At 44.6% G+C, this 26,972-nt stretch overlaps 1 protein-coding gene across 6 annotated transcripts in view; it reads left to right on the forward strand.

Annotated features, from left to right (window-relative positions):
- ATP9A (ATPase phospholipid transporting 9A (putative)) overlaps positions 1 to 26,972 on the forward strand; it is a 136,163-nt gene that overhangs the window by 75,960 nt on the left and 33,231 nt on the right. For all 6 annotated transcript variants that reach the window (XR_014254494.1, XR_014254495.1, XM_082428358.1 and 3 more), the window contains 2 exons: positions 6,610 to 6,822; positions 20,532 to 20,693. Coding sequence is in view for 4 of the 6 variants with exons in the window: in XM_082428358.1 (XP_082284484.1) it covers positions 6,610 to 6,822; positions 20,532 to 20,693 (375 nt within the window). In the remaining 2 variants the exon portion in view is untranslated. The remainder of the gene's footprint in view (positions 1 to 6,609; positions 6,823 to 20,531; positions 20,694 to 26,972) is intronic.

Genomic DNA, 26,972 nt, shown 5'->3' on the forward strand with positions numbered 1-26,972 from the left:
TGATGATTTTTCCTCTGGCTTATTCATTTACTTATTGGCACCTTTAAAAAACTGAGAGAGAATTCACAAACCATAACATTTGCCCATTAAGTGTACAAGTCAGCGTTTTTTAGTATATTCTCAACATTGTGCAATCGTCACTGCTATCTCATTTCAGAATGTTTTCACCAACGCAAAGAGGGACCCCCGATCTCTTAGACTCCCACCCCTCCCCCAGCCCCTGGCAACCACCCGTCTACTTTTTGTCTCTGTGTTTTGCCTGTTCTGGACGTTTCAGATGAAGGGAATCAATCAATACCTTTTGCACCTGGCTTATTTCACTTGGCATGGCATCCCCAAGGTTGCAACACGTGTCAGCGCTTCATGCCCCATATGACAGATATGACAGTTTGAATCTATAATTTTAAATAATTATAATTTAAAATCTATAATTCTCAGTGCCCCTTACCCTGAGTATATGTTATTTTGAGGTATTAGCTAATTCTGTGAAATACGCTCTTTTTCATTTTTATCTTATCATTTTAGAATTTCTTTGTTGTTTCATAATGCACAATACAATATTTATACAGTTTAAATATACATGTGTGGAAGGTACTTAAATTTTTTCTCAACACATTCGAAGTATTTTGAGACGACTAGTCTTTATTACCTGGAATATGTAGTCATCTGTTTTATTTTACTCCCCTCAGCAAGTGGAAGTATCTTTAACTTTTATTAATATATGTATCTGAAAAAAAAAATGGATGACTATGGAAAGTGGGAGGCTCGTGGTGTCCTGTGTCAGAGAAGACCAAGACCAAGAGTGTTCTAGGCTGTTCTGTACATGTAAATTCTTATTTTTCAAAAAAACATAGTTCACATTATTTCACATATTTTAATCTGTGAACTGTGATTTTTCACTTAACGTTTTGTCTCTGATATTGTTTTAGGATTTGTTAGAGGTGGAATTTACGGAGCATTTTTTTCCTTTTTTTTTTTTTTTTTTCTTAAATTTATTTATTTATTTTTGGCTGTGTTGTGTCTTCGTTTCTGTGCGAGGGCTTTCTCTAGTTGTGGCGAGTGGGGGCCACTCTTCATCGCGGTGCACGGGCCTCTCACTGTCGCGGCCTCTCTTGTTGCGGAGCACAGGCTCCAGACGCACAGGCTCAGTAGTTGTGGCTCACGGGCCCAGTTGCTCCGTGGCATGTGGGATCTTCCTAGACCAGGGCTCGAACCCGTGTCCCCTGCACTGGCAGGCAGATTCTCAACCACTGCGCCACCAGGGAAACCCTCCTTTTCTTTTTAATGAGTATGTTGGTGAATGTGTGAGTTTGTGGTTTACTTTCCTGCACAAGATATACACACAGGATGCATTCGGTTGTCAGTGCTTGCTGTGTCCCAGATAGTGTACCTCTTGCTTTCTGCATCCATAGGAAACAGAGAAGGTTATGTTTTCTCGAGGAAGAATTTTTCATCTGTGTGTTTTCCTCTGGGACACAGAGCTTACTTTGTTTTTTACTGATTTAAAAAATTCCTAATACTTTCTTAGGATACATTTTTTTTTTCCTGCAGAAAAAATAAACAACATGGATAAGTACAAATAAAAAACATTGAAATCACCTGTATTCACATCACTCAGTGATAGCCAGTGTTAACACCTGGGTGTATAAAATGCCAAGCTATTTCTCTGCCTTTGTGTGTCTGTGGAGATGTGTACTTTGTTTCTCTCTCTCTCTGTTCCTTTTTTTCTTTTCAACAAGAAGGCATCATATTTTTGTAATTCTTTTAAACTAGAGTTGAGCATCAAAACTGTAAAGTTTAAAAATATGTATATATGCCTGGGCCCTACTCTATTCTTTAAGTGTCAGGGGCCCAAGCATATATATATACTTCTTAAAATCTTTACTGGTTATTCAGAGAGGCATTTCTGGTTAAGAGCCACTGTTGGAATAACACTGTCCAGCTTCTTTCTCTTCACACATGTCATGATTATGATCCTTTTTAATGGTTTTATAATAGGGCCAGGACTAGGTAGGGTTAAAGAGAGTGAAGCATGCACCCAGGGAGCAAAATTTATTGAGATGGCAAGAAAACGCCGTCATCAAGACAAACCATACTGTAATGCAACACTTAAAAAACTCAAAATTAATGCGAAAAATCCAAATCTTAAATTGACAGTATCCAGTTCAGCATTCGTGCACAGTTTGGCCTCACCATCCTAACCCCGGTTTTACGGTGGCAGCGGCTTCATGTCCGGTTCTCAGCCTGGGCATATTGACATCTGGGCTGGGTCATTTTTTGCCGTGGGGACCACCCTGTGCCCTGTGGGGTGTTCAGCAGCATCCTTGCCCTCTGCCACCTCGATGCCTGTAGCACGCTCCCCCGGCACCTGCTTTGTCGCACCCTCAAGTATGTCCAGACACTGACCAGTGGGGGGGCACAGTCTCCCAAGTTGAGAACCCCTGTGTAGTATGTGGTTCAGTTTCAACGAATTGAAATCTGTTGCCTCTGTCATGCGGAAAGATGTGTACTGTTAAGCAGTAAACGTTGTGTTTATGCAGTCACTTAGCGTGTAAGGCAGTTGATTCACTTGGAAGTGGTAGCTCTAAGCCTGTCTCTGTGGAGGTGGACCTTTGAGGTTAATGAGTTACCAGCTCTGAGCTCAATTTGGGGAGTGAAGGGGGCCTATTGAAACAGGAATTCCTTCTCTTCAATAGTGTATTTTTACCAGTTGCAACCCATCCATTGTATCTGGTAATATTATGAATGTTCGTAAGTGGTGATTTTTTTTCATTGCATTTGGAAAGAAAATTGATATTCCTGGTGACTCGGCATTTAATTTCTGTATTACTGTTTCCTGAAATACAGGCTGGAGTTCTCATTGGGAAATGTCCCTGCCATGGATTATTAACGAGAAACGGAGGCCTGTTTTTTTCACTGAATCTCTGTGTCTCATTTGTTGGCTGGGCTGCCCTAGAATGACCAAAACATCACATGGTGCGAGATATCCACCGAAGGGCCCAAGTCAGAGGCCTTTGTATACGGAGATCTTGATTCCTCACCCAACTTCTGACCTCACGTGGGGCTATTTTGCCCTCCCTCCTTAAGAGGGCCAGTGGTTTCTCCCCCAGGGCAAAAAGAGTTGTAACCTGTCTCTGTGGATACCACATCTGTTTTTATTTTCCCCTGGTATTTTTTAAGTAAGAAGAAATGTGTGCAGGTTAAAGGGCCTATGGGGAGGAGGCTAGAGATAAACACTGTACAATGTGAAACTCTTCCATATGGGGAATGTGAGGAAGTTTGGGGACTGGGCCTCAATACGAACACTAGCTGAGCTCCTGGTAATTACCAGTGCCTTCGTGGTGTATGTGGATTGCCATTTGGTGTGTGGGTGAGCCTTTTATTTGCAGATTAAAAGAGAATTTCAGAATCAGTGGTTATGACCCTTCTTCCCTGAAACATCTTAGTAGGAAAGTGGGATAAGTATCAATGTAAGAGAGAGAGGAATGAACGTGGAGATAGTAAACCAGTCTGCCTGTGATGTTGGTCCAGTTCAGTCACCATCATTTTCTAGTTTGTTGTCAAATGGTTCCCTGATCTGAGAGTGAGGTCTTTGCAAAAATCTGGGCTGTGTTTCTCTTTTTTGCCTTGCCCTAGTGTGGTTTCACCTGGAATGCAAAACCCCAAAGCTCTGTGTTATCCCACATTTGAAATAGGAGTGGAAATATTTGACTTCTGTAGACAGAATCAGATTGCTTATAAAATCCGAAGGTTTGTGGAAGAGGCCCTGAACTCAGCCTTTCATTCAAATCCACTGTTCCTAAAACTTGCCAGCCAGAGCAATTACTTTGTCAAAGGTCTTGTTATTGCTCCTAATGTTAAGTAATAATTTGGTCCAGGTGCTGAGGAATGTGGGCGAAAAAATGAAGACATGCGTCCACGGCTAGAACATAAATTATAGAGTTTAGAAAAAATGTTCTTGATTTAGTCTCTCCCGGAGAGGGAACCTTTCTGTAAATCTTCAGTCCTCGTTATAATCTTAAACTTAAATTCTTTATGATTAAAAGCACTTGGCAAATAATGATTCATTTAAACTGTAGTTCTGATATATTACTCTAATTATTGTTACCATGCCGTGCCCTTTGGCCTGGAAGTGAAACTCGTGTCCTCTTGACACCAAAGGTTAACAGAGCAGGAAGCCAGAGCAGTGTGTGTGCCTGCATGACCAGAATAATTTAGTAATTGTCTAATTACCTGAGGAGTATAATGCTACTGCTAAAAATAGTATTAAAAAATTAAATGAAAGTCGTTTTCTTGTTTCTCATAACCCATCTGTTCTCTATTTTGGGCAACCATGTGTTCATGGGTATGAAACGTGATTCATTCTAAAAGATCGGATGGCTTCTGCTCTGTTGGATAAAATATGTTTTTAATGGAACACAGCATTCAGTAACTTCACAAACATCTCCAGCTTCCGAGACTCAGTTGTAGAGGCAGGAAGACTATTGTAGGTCTTTTGTCCTAAACTGTGACTTAAAATCTGGAACTGATGTTGGTCAATTTGATATTTATTTCTTCTTAGAAATGGAAAAAAAGTTCATGACAAATGAGGACTTCTCACCAGTATCTTAGGAATATTAAGTCGTTCATTTGTTCAACAAATATCTGTTGCTAGTTACTACTGCCCTTGGTACTAGAATTCAGTAGACAAGCTCTCTGTTCTCATGGTCTAACGGGAGAGTTATCAGGTAAAGAATCCAGTTTTAGCCAGTGGAGACAATGACACACATGGTAACGGGGAAGCATGGCTCCCAGTGGGGCGGGCACAGGGGGCAGCATGGATTAGGGGGCTCAGGGGAGGTGTCTTTGAGGAGGGAACATTGAATGGAGACCTGAATGATGAGGTGGAGTGAGCTAGCTCTGCAGAGATGTGGGAAACAGTGTTCTAGGAAGTGGGTCCCGTAAGTGCAAAGGCCCTGAGGCAGGAAGGAGGTTGGAGAGAGAGGCTAATCAGATGGGTCATGGGAGGGCACCGGAGTGTTTTTTATTGAACACTAATTCATAGACTGTTGGCAAGTGGTCTCTTTCTAGTGGTCTTAATTTTTTATTGTATTTTAAGGCAGTAGAACCCCTTTATTCAAAGCTAGACCTTCATGGTACCCGGTGTGTAACACAGATGGGTATGGGGTTGTTTGTCCTCCTCGTTTGATGGTGCTGAGTGGGTTTCTCGGGATTTCTCTACTCCGCACATGGGTTGAAAACCACCCCCTAGCCCACTCCTCTCATTTGCAGGAAACCGAGGCCCAGAGGGCAGATGGGACTTGCTCAACGTCACACAGCTATTCACACCCACCCGAGAATCAGGCTCATATTTCTCAGCCTTCAGTACTCTTTTTACCATGTTGCTCAAAACGTCTTCCCCAACTTAACCCATTAGGAGGCCAAGCTGTGTGTTGAAAGGTATGAATGAAGGAACGGATGAGGGCTGTGTAAGCAACAGAACTGCTTCTTAGACAAGAGTTAGGGTCCGTGGCCAGTGTGGAAGGCAAAACTTGAGCACATTTGAGTTTACTCTTGAAAATCTACCCTAAGTGGACTTCCAGGTACCATTTTGCAGTGTGTTCAGCCAGCCAGGCTTCTTTCTGGTTGTTACTGATATTTTCCCTGGACCTGCCCTTGGTTGCTTGTTACCCCCTAGAGCCCCCATCCATACTGTTGTCTTCATTTTAAAAAAAATTTATTTCTTTTTGGCTGTGTTGGGTCTTCGTTGCTGCGTGCGGGCTTTTCTCTCTAGTTGTGGCGGGCGGGGGCTACTCTTCATTGCGGTGTGCGGGCTTCTCATTGCAGTGGCTTCTCTTGTTGTGGAGCACGGGCTCTAGGCGCGCGGGCTTCAGTAGCTGTGGCTCACGGGCTTGGTTGTTCCGCGGCATGTGGGATCTTCCTGGACCAGGGCTCGAACCCATGTCCCCTGCATTGGCAGGTGGATTCTTAACCACTGTGCCGCCAGGGAAGTCCCCTGTCTTCAATTTTAAACCAAGAGGAATGTACATTTAAAACAGCAGTTCTAACCCAGGCATGATTTTGGTCTCCATGGGCAATTGGCAACATCTGAAGACACTTTTGTTCTCCTGTTGCAACTGGGGGTTGCTTCTGGCATCTAGTAGATGGAGGCCAGAGAAGCTGCTAGCCATCCCACTGTGCACAGGACGCTCCCCCCGCCGCCAGCCCCAACGGAGAATTATCCCCCCCAAATGTCAGCAGGGCCGAGGTCCGGGAGCCCTGGTCTGAAGCAGCACATCCCTTGAAGTGTAACGGGGCCCCCACTCGGCCAGAGGCCCCCAGCACCACCCAGAGGAAGGCACGTTCACATGTTCCCAGGTAACATCACCCACATTCACTAAACTGTCATTTTTTCCTCTATTTATTTTGCATTTTTGTTTTTGGCTGAGCGCCCACGACCGGATCCCTGACTCCCACGCCCTCATGGCAGTGTTACTGGAGACACCCCCAGAGTGACGTGTGTCAGAGCAGCTGAAAGAGAAGCAGCGACTCCGCGGGGTCGTTCTTCTTCCCTCTCGAGGTCCTTCCGTGTCTCTGGTCATCTTCCTCGTTGGTTTCCTCTTCTCATAGCAATCCCAGGACCCGCCCGCTCAGAAGGGCCCCGCGCTCACCACCAAAGTGCGGCGGACCATGAGCAGCCGCGTGCACGAAGCCGTCAAGGCCATCGCGCTGTGCCACAACGTCACCCCCGTGTACGAGTCCAACGGTGTCACCGACCAGGCCGAGGCGGAGAAGCAGTACGAGGACTCCTGCCGCGTGTACCAGGCGTCCAGCCCGGACGAGGTAAAGCCCCGGGCACGCGGGATGCGCTGCCCATTTCCCACGCGCTCCGGCTGGGGCCGCCTGTCAGGGCAGCGGGATCCGGGATGGTGCTGGGCCGCTAGGGAAACACGCTGGCAGATGCCTGCAGCCCTTGATCTTCCTCTAGAAGGAGTAGCCTTGGACTTGAGATACATCCTGAGTTAGGAAGCAGCGAGAGATCTTGTTTGTGGTTCAGACGGCCAGCGCATAAGGGGCGCTGTTTTTAAAAAACAGCTTAATTAGGATATAATCCACATACCATACAGTCGCCCGTTTGACAGATACATATAGGTCAGTGTTGTTGTTTTTTTTTTTTTTAGATAGTAGTCATCTTTTCTTTTTTAAACTTATTTATTTATTTATTTATTTATTGGCTGTGTTGGGTCTTCGTTTCTGTGCGAGGGCTTTCTCTAGTTGTGGCAAGCGGGGGCCACTCTTCATCGCGGTGCGCGGGCCTCTCACTATCACGGCCTCTCTCTTGTTGCGGAGCACAGGCTCCAGACGCGCAGGCTCAGTAGTTGTGGCTCACGGGCCCAGTTGCTCCGTGACATGTGGGATCTTCCCAGACCAGGGCTCGAACTTGTGTCCCCTGCATTGGCAGGCGGATTCTCAACCACTGCGCCACCAGGGAAGCCCGGTTTTTTTAAATAGTATATTCATGGAGTTATGCAACCATTACCACAGTCAATTTTAGCATTGATTTTTGTGACATTTTTGTCAACCCAAAAGGAAGCACTCCGTGCCTGTATTCCCACAGACTCCCACCCTCCCTCCCTCCAGCCCCTGGCAACCACTGACCTACTTTCTTTCTTTTTTTTTTTTGCAAGTTTTTTTTGCATCCCATGTATTTACTTTTTTTTTTAAAATTAATTAATTAATTTATTTATTTTTGGCTGTGTTGGGTCTTCGTTTCTGTGCGAGGGCTTTCTCTAGTTGTGGCAAGTGGGGGCCACTCTTCATCACAGTGCACGGGCCTCTCACTATCGCGGCCTCTCTTGTTACGGAGCACAGGCTCCAGACGCGCAGGCTCAGTAGCTGTGGCTCACGGGCCTAGTTGCTCCGTGACACGTGGGATCTTCCCAGACCAGGGCTCGAACCCACGTCCCCTGCACTGGCAGGCAGACTCTCAACCGCTGCGCCACCAGGGAAGCCTCACTGACCTACTTTCTATCTCTGTAGATTTGCCTATTCTGGACATTTCATACAAATGGAAACATACACACACATTTTGTGTCTCACTTCTTTCACTTAGCATGTATTTTCAAGATTCATCCATGTAGTAGCATGTAGCAATACTTCATGCCTTTTTATGGATGAACAATATTCCATTGAATGGATAATACTGTGTTTTGTTTATCCATTCTTTGGTTGATGAACATTTGGACTGTTTATATATTTTGTATGTGTATAATATATATATATATATGTGTATTTTCTTTGGGGGGGCTATTATGCTATGAACATGTGTCCAGGTTTTTGCGCAGACATATGTGTTCATTTCTCTCGGCGTATGTATAGGAGAGGGATTGCTGGGTCATGTTAAATTTATGTTTAGCCTTTTGAGAAACTGCCACACTGTTTTCTAAAGTGGCTGCACCGTTTTAAATTCCCGCCTGCAAGGTACGAGGGTTCCAGTTTCTCTGCATCTTAGCCGACACTTGTCACCGTCCCTCCTTTTGATTCTCGCCGATCTAGTGAGTGTGAAGTGAAATCTCATTGTGGTTTTGATTTGTGTTTCTGATACCAAAGGTTAATAATGTTGATAACGTTGAGCATCTTTTTATGTGCTTATTGGGCCCTTTATGTATCTTCCTTGGAGAAATGTCTATCCAGGTCCTCTGCCCACTTTTAATTGTGTTATGTGTCTTTTTGTTATTGAGTTGTAAGAGTTCTTTATGTATTTGAGATAAAAGCCTCCTATCAGATACATGATTTCCAAATATTTTCTCCCATTCTATCTTTTATGTTCTTGACGGTGTCCTTTGAAACGTAGAAGTTTTAAATTTTGATGAAGTCTAGTAAGCCACATATTTTTGTATCTAAGCATCAACTCTTGCTAAAGCTGAAAGGATTCATTTAATTCCGTGTTCAAGAGCATAGGACCTGGTAATACAGTTGCCTGTGTAGTGTTTTCTGTAAGAAGCCCCTAACTGCGTTTTCTCTTAGGGTGCCATATGATAGGAACGCCTTCTGTGTAGGTGTAGGCAGAGAACTCCCTCGCCCAGCATGAAAATGGTATCATATCCTTTGCCCCCTGACTTCAGTGTAGTTAAGACACAGTCCGTGTTTTACCAGTCTGTTAACATTTTGGGTTTTTTTTTCTGTCCAGTCTTCCTTTCTTTTTTCTTTCCTTAAAAAAAACTTTTATTCTGATTATGGAAACAATTTTTTGTAGTGTGGAAAATTTGGAAATTTCAGAAGAATATAAAGAGGGAAATGGGTTATTTGCAACTTCACTCATAAAAGATAACAATAGGTAACTTCCCTTGAGTATTTGGTACACATCAGGTCCCATTTGATGTACTGTGTATTATTCATTAAATCTTCCCAGCAACTAAGAGGTACTATGATTATCCTCATTTTCAGAAGAGAAAAGTCAAGGACAGAGAGATTAAATATTTAGCTTGAAGTTCCTAGTTGTTTATTTTTTTTAAAGAGTTCAAAGTATAGTGGCTTTTCTTTTCTCTTATTATTTTTTAATTGAAGTATAGTTGATTTACAATATTATATTAGTTTCAGGAGTACAACAGAGTGATTTGATATTTTTAGAGATTATACTCCATATAAAGTTATTATAAAATATTGGCTATATTCCCTGTCCTGTACATTACATTTTTATATCTTCCCTGGATTTTTTTTTTTAGACTTTTAAATTTTGAAATACTTTCAAATTTTTGGAAAAGTTGTAAAATTAACACAAAGAAGTCCCCTTTACCAAAACTTTACTCAGATTCTTCAAATGTGAACACTTTTCTCTTTTGCTTTATCTTTACCTTTGAAGAGTAAGCTTCAGGCATGATCCCCTTTTATTCCTAAATATTTCCTAAAAATAATTTCCTAAATATCTCCCTACAAAACAAGGACATTTATCAGAATCAGGAAATTAACATTGATACAATACTGTTATCTAACTTGCAGATCTTATTAAAATTGCATCAACTGTCCCACTCACTTTTTTACAAAAAAAGAAAAAAATATTTTCCCCAGATCAGTAACCAATCCAGGAGTACACACCATATTCAGTTGTACCGCCTCTGGTGTCTCTTTTATTTTTATTTTTTTAATTTATTTTTTCTTTTTGGCCAAGCCTTGCAGCATGTGGGATCTTAGTTCCCCAACCAGGGGTCGAACCCATGTCCCCCTGCAGTGGAAGCTCGGAGTCATAACCACTGGACCATCTGGCGTTTCTTTTAACCTGGAACAGTTCCTCAGCTTTCCTTGACCGTCACAGCCTTGACTCTCTTGAAGAATACAGGTTATCTGTTTTGTAGAATGTCCCTCAGTTTGTATTTGTCTGACATTTTCTTATGATGTTGACTCAGGTTATGCATTTCTGGCACTGTCCTCGGTGCAGGGTATCTGGAGACACATGATGTTGGCGTGTCTAGGTCTCGGAGATGCTAACTTAGGTTTCTTGGCTAAGGTGGTGTCTCCCAGGTTTCCTCCTGGTAAAGTTGCTGTTTTCTGTGGCTAACTTACGTTACAACACCAGTCCCCTAAGTGACAGAGTCAGGGCTTTAACCCAGGGAGTTTGTTTTCAGAGCCCAAACTCTTAATCCTTTTACTGAACCATTTTTCAGAAACCACTAAATGTCAGTTTTTATTAATTTGATATATAGCCTCTCCACTAGGTTTTCATGTATTTTTTTCTTAAAAAAATGAGCATTTTAATATAGTTATGCGTTTTGCCTATATTAGTTCTTTTTTCACTAATATTTTATCATACCTGTTTCTCAATTTTCTTGAACATTGTTAAAACACAGTTTTTCAGATTCACTGCCTACGGTATGGACCCTAATATCTTCAACTGTTCTCATATTATTGGAATTTAGGTTATTTCTATTTTTGAGCAACAGTATTTATAAACATTTGCAGCCAGTATCCTTACACTTGCTATTTCTAGAAACGGTGTGACGGGATTCATTAATTTCACCAGGTATTTTTGAGTGCCTCCCATGGGCCAGGCACTGTGGAGTCTACGTTAAACAAGGCAGCAGCCCACACCGCTTGGGGCGGCAGGAGTGAGACAGTTGAGCGCGTGAATCTTGGGTTCCCAGCTCCACACCTGAGCGGGTTCCTTATCCTCACTGTGTGTCTGTGACATGGGACCCACAGGAGGGTGTTGTGAGGCCCTTAGTATGTGGTCAGTAAATCCTGTGGGTCAAACTGAATGAGTATGTTTAAGGCTCATGACGTAAATTACCGGAGTGCTTCCCGGGATTTTTTTTTTTTTTTTTTTAACCATTTTACTCTTCCACCAATGTTGCAAGGACTCCCAGTTATGATGATGATGATGATGATGATTTTTGTTCGTTTTGAGAAGGAGGGAGGGGCTTCTCGGGTACGTGAAGTGTTTTGGAGGTCTGGACTCATCTGAGAATACCCGTGAGCCAGTGGTTGATGTGATCGTGCGGGCGGGGCGGGGGGAGGGTGGCCCGATAAGAGTCTTTTCCAAAGATCAGAAATGGCAGGACACTTGGGTGTGTCTTCCCCTGCCCAGTCTCTTCTTCCTCCTTTCCTGGGGCAATGGAATGTGTCCCCTGGGAGACGACTCCTTCTCATCTGCTTGGTGTTTGTGGAAGAGCTCAAGCTGTGAAGCCCAGTTCATCCGTGACCGTTGATATTTGAACCAGGCTTTTTAGGGGTGAAAAATTTGGTAACCCTTGGCCAAATTCTGAGATGGGAATTGTGTGCAGAGAGAAGGGGGCGGTGGGGGATAGGTATGGATGAGCCTACTGAGACTTGTGCCCTGGAACCAAAAGCTTGTCATATTTGTCACCGTGTCTTGACCAGGGTTAGTCTGCTTGATCTTGCTTTTCCGTTTGGGAATGGGAGGATGATACCATTGAATGGTCCGTGTGAGAAAGGACCAGATTCTTGGTAGTTATGGACTGGGGACCAGTAGCTTGTGGGTATTTGATAGAATTTAAATTAAATGTTGGTGATCCGATCAGCACTTGTGCCTCTGGGCTCCGATTGGCTTTTGACATGCATATGTGACGGTCTTTAATGCCTGTCCCACACCCCTGGTTCCCACTGAACTTTGATATATTTGTTTTAGGGCTGTGCAAAGATTTTTCCATGAAGGTAAATCTTCCATGGAATGCTTTGTGCTTTTCAGCTCCTTTTTGTTAAAGAGAAGAGCCCTTTATCTCTGCTGTCCATTAACTGCCTTTGGATTCAGATTTGTTTTGTTTTTCTAAGATTCTGAATAGCGGTTTGCTTTTTTTAAAAAAAGGTATTTTCTTTTGGTCTTTGGTGTCTTCACAGAGGTCGGTGTTGCTTTCTTGGTTTCCTTTTCCCCACAGCTTTATTATTTTTTTTATTACACAGTCATTTCATGTTTATGATAGAAGATATGAAAACGTAGAGAAGAAAAAAAAGTAAACCATAATCCTACTAACCACTGTTAATATTTTACTCACCAGCTTTTTAAACTACTTCAAAAGATGCATACCTCAAAATATAAATCTGTTTATGTAAGTATACCGTCTGACAGAAAATAGGTTAAGTCTAGCTCCAGTGAAATCTTTCAGAAAGCTGTACTGTTTCCAGATCCCTGTGGGATTCCACGTAGGAGTGGCTGGGTCTAGAATCCTACCTTTGAAATTCTATATCAATAAAACCTGGCTGGTGCGGGCAAGGTCAGTTGATGGAATACATACAGAAGCCAGTATCCTCTTTACTTTGGAGCTCCTGGAGTAATTTCTACCAGTTGGCCTAGGATTCATTTCCTGTAACAGAAAGCAGGATTTCCTAAATTTGTTTCCTGTGCACATTCCGCCTGGGAAGCCTTGAAGTGTCTTTATTCAGCTATTGATTACAGCCTGGGGGGCACTGCCCCCACCCCCCCGACCCCCCGCCCGTACAGTAAACTCCCAGGGGAAATGAGACAGATGTAATCTGGCCGGAGAGAAGTGGTCCTAAGATGCTCTGGTGAGCAGGCCTCAGCCCTGACAGCATCCCATCGTCTGCAGGATATTTGGCAGTGTTGGAGGTGGGGTGCAGTGGAGGGGGGTCACTGTGGTACAACTTTTAACGTGTCCTTCTTGGCGTGAGTGGTCAAGGAAGTGCTCTCCTCCGAGCAGATGGAATCCACCCTGGGACTCGTTCATTTGTCTAAAGAAGTTGATAAACATAACCTGTAATTCTCACTACGTAGTGATAACCACTGTTTATGTTTGGGTGTAGAGTTACCCAGATTTTTCCTAAATGTGGGCATATATGTAGAATTACAGTTGTATGTTTCTCTGGTACAGAATCACACTATAGTACAAGGAAGGAAGGAGGGTGAAATGGGTTAAGTCACATCCTTGAGAAAGCCAGATGGTTTTCATGGTCCTGTAGGGTTTATGTGTGCGTGCGCGTGTGGGCACGTGTACATATGTGCACGAGTGTGAGTGTGAACACATGTGCACGTGATGTGTGCACAGCTGCTGTTTGAGCGTGTGTGGCTTGTGGATGTGCATAGGTGTGTGTGCGTGTGTGTGAGTGTGAATGAAAGTGGCCTGCTGTATGTGGCTGTGCCTTGAGTACCTCAGTGATTTCAGGGCCCTTGGTTACAAGTTCTGGGTAATGTGTAGAATGTTCTGTGTGGCCACCCCTCCTCAGGGTGCAGAGCGAGAAGTCTATCTCCATCTCCCCCTGAGGCGCCCCGCCCCCTCCTTTCTCACAGTCTCTACACGGGGCCCCTCCCCTGACCTCTGCCTCGGAGCTGCCCACTGTTCTCAATATCTGAGTACCTTTGCAGAGATAATTCTTTGCATATGTTAGAATTTTCCTCACCCTTTAATTATTAACCTATTTTAAAAATTTAAGAGCACAGTTGTAAATTATAGATACAGTTTTGCACCTTGCTTTCCGTTACTCATCCTTCTAAAGCACGTCCGTGTGTGTGGTGTCGCTGTGTGGGGCGTCAGGTGAGTTTTGCTAAAATGTTGGCTTGCTGTGTGTTCTGTCGTCTCGCAATGGCATTTCAAGACCTTCATTTCCACTGATTCTTCTGAAAGATGGGGGCGTCGCACTACCCCTCCTTACCCCGCAGTGCAGCTGCGGGTCGTGTGTCACTGCCAGGGCGGACTTGATTAGCGGTGTGATTTTAAGCTGCACTCAGCCTCCTCGTAGGTAAAGAGGGGCTGATACATCACACGGAGCTCATGGCCCTTAGAGAAGAGACGGAGCAGTGAGGGTAGCGGTGATGCTGCCAGTGGTAAGAAGGGGTCGCCTGTTGCTTATCTGCTCTGTGCCAGGCACCACGTTATGGGCATCCCTTACCACCCAGAATTACTGTGATCGTGCTGTTTGCAAATGAGGTGTAGATTGGCTAAGGAATATTCCCAAGGTCACACGGCTGGCGAGATTAAAACCGGCAGCCCATGTCCAGAGGTGGGGCTCGTAACCCCACAGGACCACGTCCCTACCCATGGCGTGATGGTTTGAAAGTGCTTTGTCAACTCACAAGTGTTGCAGAGAGTGAAGCACTTGCGTTTGGGGAGCTCAGGGCGGAGACTGGGTGAAGTTCCAGAGTGTCCAGTTATTTTTACCTACTCCGGTCCCCTTGGGACACCTGCACTGAGCCAGTGTTGTGTCTGGGATCTCCAAAACTCAGTGGCACCTTTTGTGTGTGTCCCTTCCCTCTTTTCTCATCTTATAAGCTTCCAAGCTTGGTGATAATAACCGTCTTCTGCCAGACCCCAGAAGCCTACCTTCTGAGTGTCTTGTCTTCACCGTCCATCTCTTCAGGATCCGACCCTTAGAAGGGAAAACCAAAAAGGATGTGTTTCTCCTCTGATCCACAGTAACCTTGAAATGGCCCCCTTGCAAGTGGCCGTGAGAGATGGGCGAAGAGCGAGTGGGTCTCTCCTCCAGACATCAGAGTCTGTAGATGGAGAGCATTCCTGCATCCATTAGAATGTCAGAAGCTGGGAGTAATGCAGACAGGGGTGATATAAGAAAAAGGGGTACACAGTGAAGGTACAGCTAATCTAGAAGCAGATTTTATTTTTAGTTTCCCCCCCTCACTAATTATAAGAGTAACATTAGCTTGTTATAGAAAAAGAAAAAAAATTACAGGAAAAAAAAGCCAAAAATGTTTTGGTGTTTTTCCTACCTATTTCTCTTCTGTATATATACGATATATGTTCGATGACCTTGATTTGTTCCCTTGCATTATTGCTTTCCGGTAACTATCTATGGTAAGAATATTCTTAGTGGCTGCTCTATATTCTGCTGCTTAGATACACCACAGATTATTTTCTCTGTCTCCCAAGTGTAACATTTAGGTGGTCCCCCACTTGTGGCTGTCATAAATAATGTCATGATGGAGAGCCTCGCGTATTCAATCTCTCTGTACATCTCTCCGCATGCATGAAAGGTCCCAGCTGTCTCATTTTGCATTTCTTAACCCTGTTGCAAAGAGTGAGGATAAAAACCGTTGGGGAAAGGTAAGCCTGTGGCCTTGAGGGGGGGCCGGTAATCTCCCGTCCCTTTGCAGCCTTGGGGTTTTTTTTTTCCTCCATAACCACATCCCTGTCGGTCCCCTGACTGCCTCCTCGTGTCTGAGCCTCAGCTCCAGGCCTCGGACAATGCCAGCATTCAGATGTGTGCACGATGGAGTGTGGAGTGTCGACCCAGAGAGATTTAGGAGGCTGGTGGGGCTCCACCATCACGTTGCCAGGCCCTTGGACCTGAGGGTGAGGTCAAAGAACAGCGGTCGGGAACTTAAGGAAAAAATCCTCCATCAGTGTTATGTATTAACCACTGGGGTAGAATTTTGAAATAAGATTTTGGTTGCTCAGAAGATAGGGGTCCTGTGTAAGGCGGGACTATGGGATTTTTGGGACACTGTAGAAAACTGTCAAATGAGCCTTCCTTGGTATTAGCTCATCCGTGGCCATACATGTAAAAGTCCTGTCCCCATATCACATTAGTATTGGTCCAGAATGGACTTAAGTAAATAGTCGTTTCTAAGTGGCTAAATTTTTGTGGAGATGATGCCATTCTTCCTTTTCAAATACTTGTTTTTATCAGAGTTAAGTCATAAGAGGCTGAATTTCAAGTATAGGATCAGGAAATTTGGATCAGGGAGTGGCCTTTTATTCTACCACGTTGTCCACTGATTTTTTTTTTTTTTAAAACTTTGGGTTTATTTATTTATTTATTTATTTATTTATGGCTGTGTTGGGTCTTCGTTTCTGTGCGAGGGCTTTCTCTAGTTGCGGCAAGTGGGGGCCACTCTTCATTGCGGTGCGCAGGCCTCTCACTATCGTGGCCTCTCTTGTTGCGGAGCACAGGCTCCAGACATGCAGGCTCAGTAATTGTGGCTCACGGGCCCAGTTGCTCCGCGGCATGTGGGATCTTCTCAGACCAGGGCTCGAACCCGTGTCCCCTGCATTGGCACACAGATTCTCAACCACTGTGCCACCAGGGAAGCCCTGTCCACTGATTCTTAAAAGTAGCAGGCTGTGTTTTGTTTGCTCCATGCTGTGTTTAAAAGAAAAACAGCAATATTTAAAAATCACTCAGTGTTCTATAAAAATCAGCTTCTCCTGAGAAAGATCAGATCTGGAAAGACTGGGCCCAGTTTCTACCTGGCAGCAGTTAGCCCCCTCCCCCAAACCCTGTCCCTGGGTGGCCGGCCCTGCCCCTGTCCGCTGCCTGCCCTGCTCCTGTTGGCATTCAAACCTGCAACCACCATGTGGCACATTTTGGAACCTATTTGTTAATAAAGTAAAAAATACCTAGGTCTGTGGATATTTATAAGCTTGAAAGGCTGGCTTCGGGCAGACTGGCCATTCTTTGTAAGCCTGGGTGTTTATCTGATTGAATGCCCCCAAAGAACCGTTTTAATCGGATAGCAGATTCATGCATGTTCTTATATTTCATATGCATCCTGCTTTTGACAGGAATTCAAGGCTCTTTAGCCTGTCTGGCGTAATTCCCAAGCACACATTCCCAGGTACAAAGGGAAGATTATTAAAGCTTGTCACAGGTGGTTCATTGCCGACCAACAAATGATGAAAAAGCCCTTTCATGGACAGACAGCTCTGACAAGAATTCTTCAGATAGGCTTTTTTTTTTTGGAGGTGGAAGGGTGGAGTAGGAGCCTCTGTTTTTTTAATTTCCTGACCCAAACCAGCCACACAGCTGACTCGTGGAGCCCAGATCCCCCGCTCTGGCCCTTTCTTGGTTTCCAGCATTCGCTTTTGCCTCTCATTGATTTGTTCATTCATTTACCTTACGAGATTCCTTTTCCTGCTGCTCTTCTGACCTCCAGATAGTCTGACCCGAGGCCCCCTGAGACCCCAGCTCCAGCTGTTAAGGACAGCGAGACTCAAGACCCTGAGATTGGGACTTCCCTGGAGGTCCAGTGGTTAAGACTCCATGCTTCCACTACAGAGGGGTGCGGGTTTGATCCCTGGTCAGGGAACTAAGATCCCACGTGCCGCGTAGTGCGGCCGTAAGAAAAAAAAAAAAGACCCTGAAATCCTTTCTGATTTGGCAATACAGGATGATTATTTTGAATTGAAGCTCAGACCCTCTAGCAGAAGTAGCCTCATTTACATCATCTTGTTTTAGGAAGGGATGGAGTCGTCCCACCTGACCGCTGAAATGTTTGTGCCCGCTGCTGTTGAGAAGGGTTAGTGAGCTAGCTCCGCAGTTCTAAACTGCTCTCTTCTCAGTAGGACCTGGGGGATTTTATATGTTCTGGTAGAAAGCAGCTTTAAATTAAAGCTGACAATGTTAAAGTCGGAATAAGGGAGTGTAAGGTGAGAAAGAAAGGCTCCCCTGCAGGGCTCATATCCTGTTGGAATCAGCCCCCAAGGGGACCTGTGAGGTTTTGATTAGGACCTTGGACCCAAGGGGTGGGAGATGGGAGGCGGGGCAACCAGCACAGTCAAAGTAGGTTCCTTAACTCCCTCGAGGGGTTTGCTGTAGAAGAAGGCACAGTTAGAAGATGTTTCCATTCAGCTGTAATTCATGCTTCCCCGGGAACACTTGTCACTGTTGATCATTTCAGATTCATGGTTCAACTTTCCCTCCAGCACAGTCCTGTGGGGTCTGCAGCAGGGGGACCCAGGCTGGCCAAGGCCAGAACTGCCTCTACGGCCCTGAAAGCCACTTCCCGTTCTGGAGTTTCAGATCCTTTCTTGATTGAAGTTAAGAACAGGCTTTGGGGGAATTAGTGTATCTCCTTGAAGCCCAGTATCACAGACTCTTCACATCTTTTCAGAGCAATTAAATACGTTTTTAAGGGGTGAAACAACAGCTGTTTAAAAGCAAGGATGAAAAAATCTTTTCCCTAGCAGTCGTGTTGGAAAGCATCCGAAGAAGAATTTCCTTTTTCTTTGTTACTAAACTGGTATATAAAGGAGGATGTAAATTTAGTCAAGCTTTCCGGGCTTGTGTATGCCTCTGTATTTGTAATAATCTGGTATTGTGTTGGGATATTTATTTACTTAATTAAAATTAAAAATATTAAAAATAAAAGGAATGCGTGTACACACTAAAATATTTCAGTAGTATATAGAGAGAAGAGTGAAGTAATTTCTCTTCATGTGTATCATCCTATAAGCATTTTAGTGCATGTACCCAAGGTTTTTAATATATATATGGATTGGATTTTTAAATTTATATCAGTGTTTATTGATTTGTTCATTTTAAACTTGGAAAGAAGATTGTTAGCAGATAGGACAGGCCGTACTGAAATTCAGAGTGATTAGATGAAACAACTATATGAATGAGTTTCCAAAGACTTAACGCAGGTTAATAGCAAAACAAACAAACAAACAAAACCAAACTTGATCAGCCCTTTCTTTTGGAGGTGGAGGTCAGTGGGGATTAGGAGGTGGGCACCTTTGGGGGCTGTTACTGTGCCTACCACGCCCCCCGTGAACTTTCTAACGGTGACAGTGAGTCAGGGGTGACCGGGCACACCCACTAAGGCTGCACTGATGTGTGTGCACCCGTGTTTAGAGAACAGGCATTTGGATGGCCCGGGATTGGCACTTTCCCTTGGGCTACTTGGGCCAGCGAGACACAGGGTTCGATCTCATCTCAGCCCATGGTAGCTGCCCGCCGAGCACAGCTCAGCTGGCCTCTCTGAGTCTGTTTCTTCGTCCGTGTCCGTCGGGTAGAGCTGCTTGGTACTTCCTGCCTCCATGGGCTGTGCTGACAAGTAAACACGATGACCTTGTGGTTCGTACGCTGTAGGCTCTTCGTACTTACCCCTGTCTCCCCCACCTCCTGCGCGTCTCCCTTCCTGTGGCAGTGGCGGTGAGGGCTTGGTGGTCTCCCCTCCCCAGCTCCCCCCTCTGTCCCCGCCTTTTCCACTTCTATTTCCTTCTTTCCCTGAAGACCCCAGACCAGATTCATCTGTAGACGTGTTTTATTTTCTTCATGGGCGTTCAAAACATGCAGCTTAGTGGCTTACATTGAAAAGTTAGAGATCTCAGGGACAAGGTCAGATTTCTGGTTTTTCTTGAGAAACTGGAAGCTCTGGCCACCCTGGGTCCACATTTCCGAGGGGCAGGCTTCTTCAGGGGGGGCACTGGCTCCTGCCTGCCGCAGTTCCCGCTGGTCTGGCCCCTGTCTTGGAATTTGCGTCCTCCATGCCTTTGGCTGGAAGTGAAGCAAGCCTTGCTCGGGCTGTGAGAAGACTCCAGCTGGTGACAGAACCGTGGCCCTAGGAAGTGTAGCGGATGGTGGGGGGCTTGGCTGTGCACCAGGCAGATCCAGGTTCCTGCCTAGCCGGCCGTTGCCCCGGAACATCACCTCAGGCAACTTAATGAGCTTCCGCAAGCCTCAGTTTCCTCATCCGTACAGACCAGCGTTCTCCCCCTGTCAGTACTGCCACGTGGGGTGGGGTGATTCTGTCATGGGGGCCGTCCTGTGTGTTGTAGGATGTTTAGCAGAATCCCTGGCCTCCACCCACGAGATGCCAGTAGAAAATATCCAGCCCCCCTCCTCAGTTGTGACAACCAAAACCGTCCCCAGACGTTGCCATGTGCCCCTTGGGGGGCAGAGCTGCCCAGTCGAGAACTGCGGTAGACCCCCTCCCGGTTGAGTGTGTGTGAGGTTTCACGGGGAGCCTGGAGGCGAGTCGCCCCACCCCGGCGTCGTGCTCCTGGCTTCCCCGCATTTGTGGTTTGCCCGGTGCAGCTCCTTCCAGACGTGATCCCTGCCTGTGCTGATCGCCCTCGAGCCTGTGCTGTTCTCTCTGCCACGGCTCGGGCGCACGCGTGGCCTGCTTCAGGGCCCAGAAGAGACGGCAGCTGTGAGCGCGGAGCCCCCGCGGGCCTAGAGGGGCGGGTGCCGGGCTGTCACCGGCCAGCACGACCTCCCCCAGGGATGCGGGCCCTGCTCAGCCTCACCTGTCTCTGCTCCCCCGTCCACCTTTATGTTCATTTGCTTGACCTGTGGACCAGGATCCTCGGCTGTGTATCTGACCTTCGACCCTTGTCACGTTTTAGGTGGCCCTGGTGCAGTGGACCGAAAGTGTGGGCTTAACACTGGTGGGCCGTGACCAGTCTTCCATGCAGCTGAGGACCCCTGGTGACCAGATCCTGAACTTCACCATCTTGCAGATCTTCCCTTTCACCTACGAAAGCAAACGCATGGGCATCATCGTGAGGGTGAGTTGTCTTTTATTTATGATTGAAAATGGTTAAAAAAAAAAAAAAACCTGCCTAAGTCTGCTGTGTATGTCCCTGTGGCTGGACATTCTTTCTTACCCTTTTCTTTATTGTATTATTGCCTGACGTTCAGACTAACAAGAGGATGTAATTCCCTCAGAAGAAAGAGAATTAGTTGATCAGTTGGACAGATCTCGGATAGCTGCTCAGCCTTTGGTTAACCCACTTCCAGAGTGAAAGGTCTAATGAGTGTAGATTGAGCATTTCTTGGTAATAATACATTTCTCATTGTATACTCTTTCGTTTAATTAAATGTTATTTTCTATTGAGGTGACATTCACATGACATAAACTAATCATTTAAATGTGTAATTCATTGGCATTTAGTACATTCACAATGTCTTGCATCCACCACTTTCCTCAAGTTTTGAAACATTGGCGTCACTGCAAAAGGGAACCTTGTATCCATTAAGCGGTCACTCTCCATACCTTCCTCCCCGGAGTCCCTGGAAACCTCCAGTCTCCTTTCTGTCTCTAGGATTTACCTATTCTGAATATTTTATATAAATGGAATCACACAATATGTGACCTTCTGTATCTGGCTCCTTTCACTTAGCATAATGTTTTAGAGATTCATCCATGTTGTAGCATATATACATACTTCATTCCTTTGTATGACTGAGTAATATTTCATGTTGATTATCCATTCATCCATCAGTGGACATTTGGGTTGTTTCCACCTTTTGGCTATTGTGAATAGTGTTGCTATGAACATTCATGTATAAGGATTTGAGTATCTGTTTTCAGTTCTTTTGAGTTCATACCTAGGAGTGGAATTGCTGGGTCCGTTTCCCAATTGCTGGATAATTCTATCTTTTAACTTTATGAGGAGTCGCCAAACTTTTCTACAAAATGCTGCACCGTTTATAGGGTTGGCCAAAAAGTTCGTTCAGGTTTTTCTGTAAGATGTTACAGACAGACCTGAACAAACTTCTTGGCCAGCCCAATACATTCTACCAGCAGTGTGTGAAGTTTCTGGTTTCTCCATATCCTCATCAGTGCTTGCTATTTTCCTTTTTTTTTCTTCCATTGTAGCCATCCTAGTTGCTGTGAAGTGGTATTTCATTGTGGTTTTGATTTGCATTTCCCTAATAGCTAATGATGTTGAGCATCTTTTCATATACTTATTGACCACTTGTATTTTTCCTTGGAGACATGTCTGTTCAAGTCGTTTGCCCACTTTTTAAATGGGTAGTCTTTTATTGTTGTGTTGTAAAAGTTCTTTATATAGTCTGGATACTAGACCCTTATCAGAGATACGATATACAAATATTTTCTTTCATTCTGTAGCTTGTCTTTTTGCTTTCTTTTTTTGGGGGTTTATTTATTTATTTTTATTTATGGCTGTGTTGGGTCTTCGTTTCTGTGCAAGGGCTTTCTCTAGTTGCAGCAAGCGGGGGCCACTCTTCAGCGCGGTGCGCTGGCCTCTCACTGTCGTGGCCTCTCTTGTTGCGGAGCACAGGCTCCAGACGCGCAGGCTCAGTAATTGTGGCTCATGGGCCTAGTTGCTCTGCGGCATGTGGGATCTTCCCAGACCAGGGCTTGAACCCGTGTCCCCTGCACTGGCAGGCAGATTCTCAACCACTGCGCCACCAGGGAAGCCCTCCTGCTTTCTTGATAAAATTCTTTTGATGCACAGAAGTTACTAATTTTGATGAAGTCCAATTTATTTTTTTCCTCTGTTGCTCTTGACTTTGGTGTCATATCTAAGAGTCCATTGCTAAACCTAAGGTCATGAAAATTTACCCCTATATTTTCTTTTAAAAGTTTTCGTAGTTTTATCTCTTTAGATCATTGATCCATTTTGAGTTATTTTCATATATGGTGTGAGTTAGGGGTTTTAACTTCATTATTTTGTGTGTGGATATAGAGTTGTCCCAGCACTGTTTGCTGCAGAGACTATTGTTTTCCCATTGAATAGTCTTGATACCATTGTAATTAGATATTTTCAATGACTTTTCGTTCATACAGTCACAAAAGTTATTGGAAAAAAGTGTCATTATCACTCAACATCGTCATTTTGGCATTAATATTTCAGATTTTCTTTTTATATTTTTTGAAGCTTTTACTGAAGTACAGCATACAAAGAGAAAAGTGCAAACTTCATGAGTGTACAGCTCAAGTGTTTACAAAGTTAACACAATGTAACTCGCATCCCGAGCAAGGAACAGAATCCCTCCCACCATCACTCCAGCAGCTCCCTCGTACCCCTTTCTGGTTACTGCATCCTTCCTTCCCACAAGGATATAACCACTGTCCCATTTCTACCACTGACTGATTTTGTCTCTTTTTGAACTTTATATAAAGGAAACTGTACAGTAGATACCCTTTTGTGTTTGAGTTTGTTTGCTCAAATTTATATTTATGTACTGATCCACACTTTTGCATGTATTATAGTTAAAAATTTTTTTTAAACAAAGAAAACATTGTGCATTCAATTGAAATCCCATCTGCCCTTTCTAGATGTGCTTCCTCTCCAGTCCTACCCCAGGTTTATCACGCCTATGAATTTTAAAATACTATTATCAGACACATTGGGTATAAATAATATGTATTATGGTTTTCATGTTTTTATTCTCTCTATAAAGTGTCATTGTAGTATATATATTATTATTCCACATCCTGATTTTTGTTTAACATTTTTAAAAAAGCTTTATTTATGTTGATGCACGTAATCCCACTTTATTTCTCTTAGCTGACTTGTAGTATTGCATTGCGCAAATGTACCTCAGTTCCTTCCGCCTGTTGCCGTTCCCTCTTGATACACGTTTAGGTCGTTGCCACCTTTTTTGCCGATAGAAAGACCGCTGCCGTGTGTAGCCTTGTCTGCTGCAGTCTCCACTGTACATATGTCCGTGTTTTTCTGTGGACTAAACCCAGAGGTGGACTTGCTGGGTGGTAGAGTATATACATCTTTAACTTTACCAGGTATTTTCAACTTTTTCTCCAAAGTGCTTATACTAATCTTAGTTCCACTGTTTTTCTACATCCTCGCCAACGCTTGATAGTGTCGGACTTTTAAAATCTTGCCAATCTGAATTAACACCTTGTTTTCCTATTTGCTCTTTTACTCACACTTTCCATTCTGGGAAGCCTGGAAGCCCTGTGTTCATAAGCCACTCTGCTCAGTAGTTCTTAAACCTGGCTGATAGGGACTTCCCTGGTGGCACAGTGGATAAGAATCCGCCTGCCAATGCAGGGGACACGGGTTCGAGCCCTGGTCCGGGAAGATCCCACATGCCGCAGAGCAACTAAGCCCACGTGCCACAACTACTGAGCCTGTGTGCCACAACTACTGAAGCCAGCGTGCCTAGAGCCCGTGCTCCGCAACAAGAGAAGCCACCACAATGGGAAGCCTGTGCACGGCAACTAAGAGTAGCCCCCGCTCGCCGCAACTAGAGAGAACCTGAGCGTAGCAACGAAGACCCAGCATGGCCAAAAATAAATAAAATGAGATCTAAACAAACAAACAAAACCTGGCTGATCATCGGAATTAACCATAGGAGCTTTAAAAATTGCAGACTACTTTGGTCCCAGTCCTAGTTTGGTATTGAGATGGTTCCCTGGTGTTCTTAAAGGTTCTTCACATTGTTTGGCTTGGCTGGAGAAAATGCTGCCCCAGATCATGAGAATCTTTGGAGTAAGACTCTCTCATTTTTTAAACAAATGAGGATCCCCTCCACCCTATCTACACAAGTGTTTCATGCCTTAGGGGTCAGAGTTGTAGATTCTATTGTAGTAAATTAGTAATAATAGAATTAGTAGTAGGAGTAATTAGTAATAGTGCTAGCAACACTAGTAATAGGAACAGAGTTAGGAACAATAATAATAACAGAGGTAACATTTAAATGGTGCTTATTGGGTGCTAGTCACTGTTCTAAATGATTTGCATAAAACAACTCATGTAATTCTCATGATACCATTGACGTTGGCATTTAACAGAGGAGAAGATTGAGGTATAGGGAGAAGAAGAAACCTCCCCAGGTTCATATAGTTAGTAAAGGTGGAGCCGGGCTTCTAGCCCAGGCTGTCTGGCTCCCAGGTCATGCTCTTTATCGCCAGGCCCTGGGAGTTTGGGTGTGATGAGAGGGATGTGGGAAAGCTCACAGAGCACCCGCAGTAATGTTGAGGTAGCGGGTTAATTACGTATGGCGTTGTGACAGATTATCCCGCATGTGATGGCTTAAAACAACAGGAAGTGTTATCTGACAATTTCTGGGGGCCAAGGAGTCCGGGTGCAGCCTCGCCGGGCCCTCTGCCTTGGGATCTCTCATAGGCTGCAGTCATCCAAGGTTCAGCCGGGGCAGGATTCACTGCCAGGTAAAATCAGTGTTGTCAGCAAGAGTCAGTTCCTTGCAGCTGTTGGGCTGAGGACCTTAGTTCTGTACCAGCTGATGGCCAGAGGCCACCCTCATCCACTGCTCCACAGGCCTCTCCATCCCAGCTCCCGCACCAGCTGGCTTCATCCAAGTGAGTCTGTGAGAGTGTGAACAAGACAGAAGGCACGTCATCTCAGAACCGACCTCCCTTCACTTTTGCCTTTATTCTGTTATTAGAAGCAGGTCCCTGGGTCCAGCCCACCACTTTGGTGGGCCTGGATCACCCAGGGGTGTGAACACACCAGGAGGTGGGGAAAGTGGGAGTCACTGAAGAGGCTGTTTCTCCAGGTAAAAGTTAGAAGCAGCTCCGTGAGCTGCAGTACTGATGGTCCAGTGACACACAGTACGAATGTGTCTTGAGAACGACACATTTTAAGGGATTTTTATGTCCCTGATGCCAGTAGTCTTCAGACTCTACCAGACATATATCCTTGGCAGTTTTTGAGTGGGATGGGGGCTTTTCCTCCCATGCAGCTGCTGCTTTTCCCACTGGTCTGCACCTAGCCTGCCCCGTGGCTTTTAAACCGTATCTTGAGTGCATGTCTGATGTCAAGAACATCCATGGCCTGGAAGCAGCCACATGAATCCTGTGGGTGGGTGTTTCCTGGGGAATTAGAGTCATTATCTACTATGGAATTACTTTTATTTTGTTCCAGCCTTTATTTTTCCAAGTTCTAGGGCCATGGACTATGCTGGAGTCATTTGAGGGTTGAATCATCATCAAATAGTCCCGATATCAGCCGTTCTAGAATAAGTGAGCTGAGTGCGTCACCCTTCCTTTAGTTGCAAAGGGCTATCATTCCCAGACATGCGTCATATTTTATGAGATGTGACCCCTGTATCTTCCCACAGCAAGAACGGGATCTGTGTCTGGGAGTATGGGATACTGTTGGGTGGGCAAATCTATCATTACTTTGCAATAGCACTCCACCCTTCCCAGATTATATTTTTAAAAAATCAGCATTCGGAACAGATAAGTATGTATAGAAGGGGATCAGACCCATTCATCTGTATTTTCATCACCCAAAGACAGCCACTCTGGCCTTTTCAGGGAATTTCCCTTCAGTTTTTTCTCTAAGCCTAAATGAGTGTAAATAGCCACACACAATTTTATAAAACTGGCTTCAAACTCCACCTAGAGCTTTGTAAAACTCCCACCCCCTCCGTTGAACAATAGGTATAGTGAAAATGTTCTCATATCATTAAAACATGATTTTTATGATTTTAATGTGTGCATGGTGTTTTGCTGAAAAAATGTAGCATTATTTAATCAAATATTCCTTTCTTGGATACTTAGGTTGTTTTCCATCTCTCACTACTAACAATGAATCTGTGCACATCCATCTTTGTTAGGCTGTCTTTAATGTGATGCATATTATTTTGCTAATATTTTTGTTTTCTGACCTGTCTCCCTCTCTATATTTGGTTTTGCAGGGTGCAAATCCGTGCCCAGGGCTGTGGAGCTAGCTCTCCACTTAGCACGAATCTCACTGTTCTCCTTTCACGAAGTGATTCTCATCCTGGGGCCATCTTGCCCCCAGGGGACATGGGGACACATATGGGGACATTTTTGGTTGTTACAGCTCGGAGGGTGGTGCCACTGTCATCTAGTGGATAGAGGTCAGGACAGCCTCATATCAAAGAATGTTCCAGCCCCAAATGTTCCATCGTGCCAGGGCTGAGAAACTCTGTTCTAAATGTGTCCATCTTTTCTGTCTGTTGTTTGAAAGTAACTGTCCAGTTACCTGATGTGAGGAAGTTTTCCCTCAGTTATAAAATGCTTCTCAACCTGGTTTAATGACTGTTGACAGTAATAGTTTTGTTCTCACCTGGCTCACCAA

This window comes from Balaenoptera physalus, assembly GCF_965194825.1.
Source record: "Balaenoptera physalus genome assembly, chromosome: 16".
Lineage (NCBI taxonomy): Eukaryota > Metazoa > Chordata > Mammalia > Artiodactyla > Balaenopteridae > Balaenoptera > Balaenoptera physalus.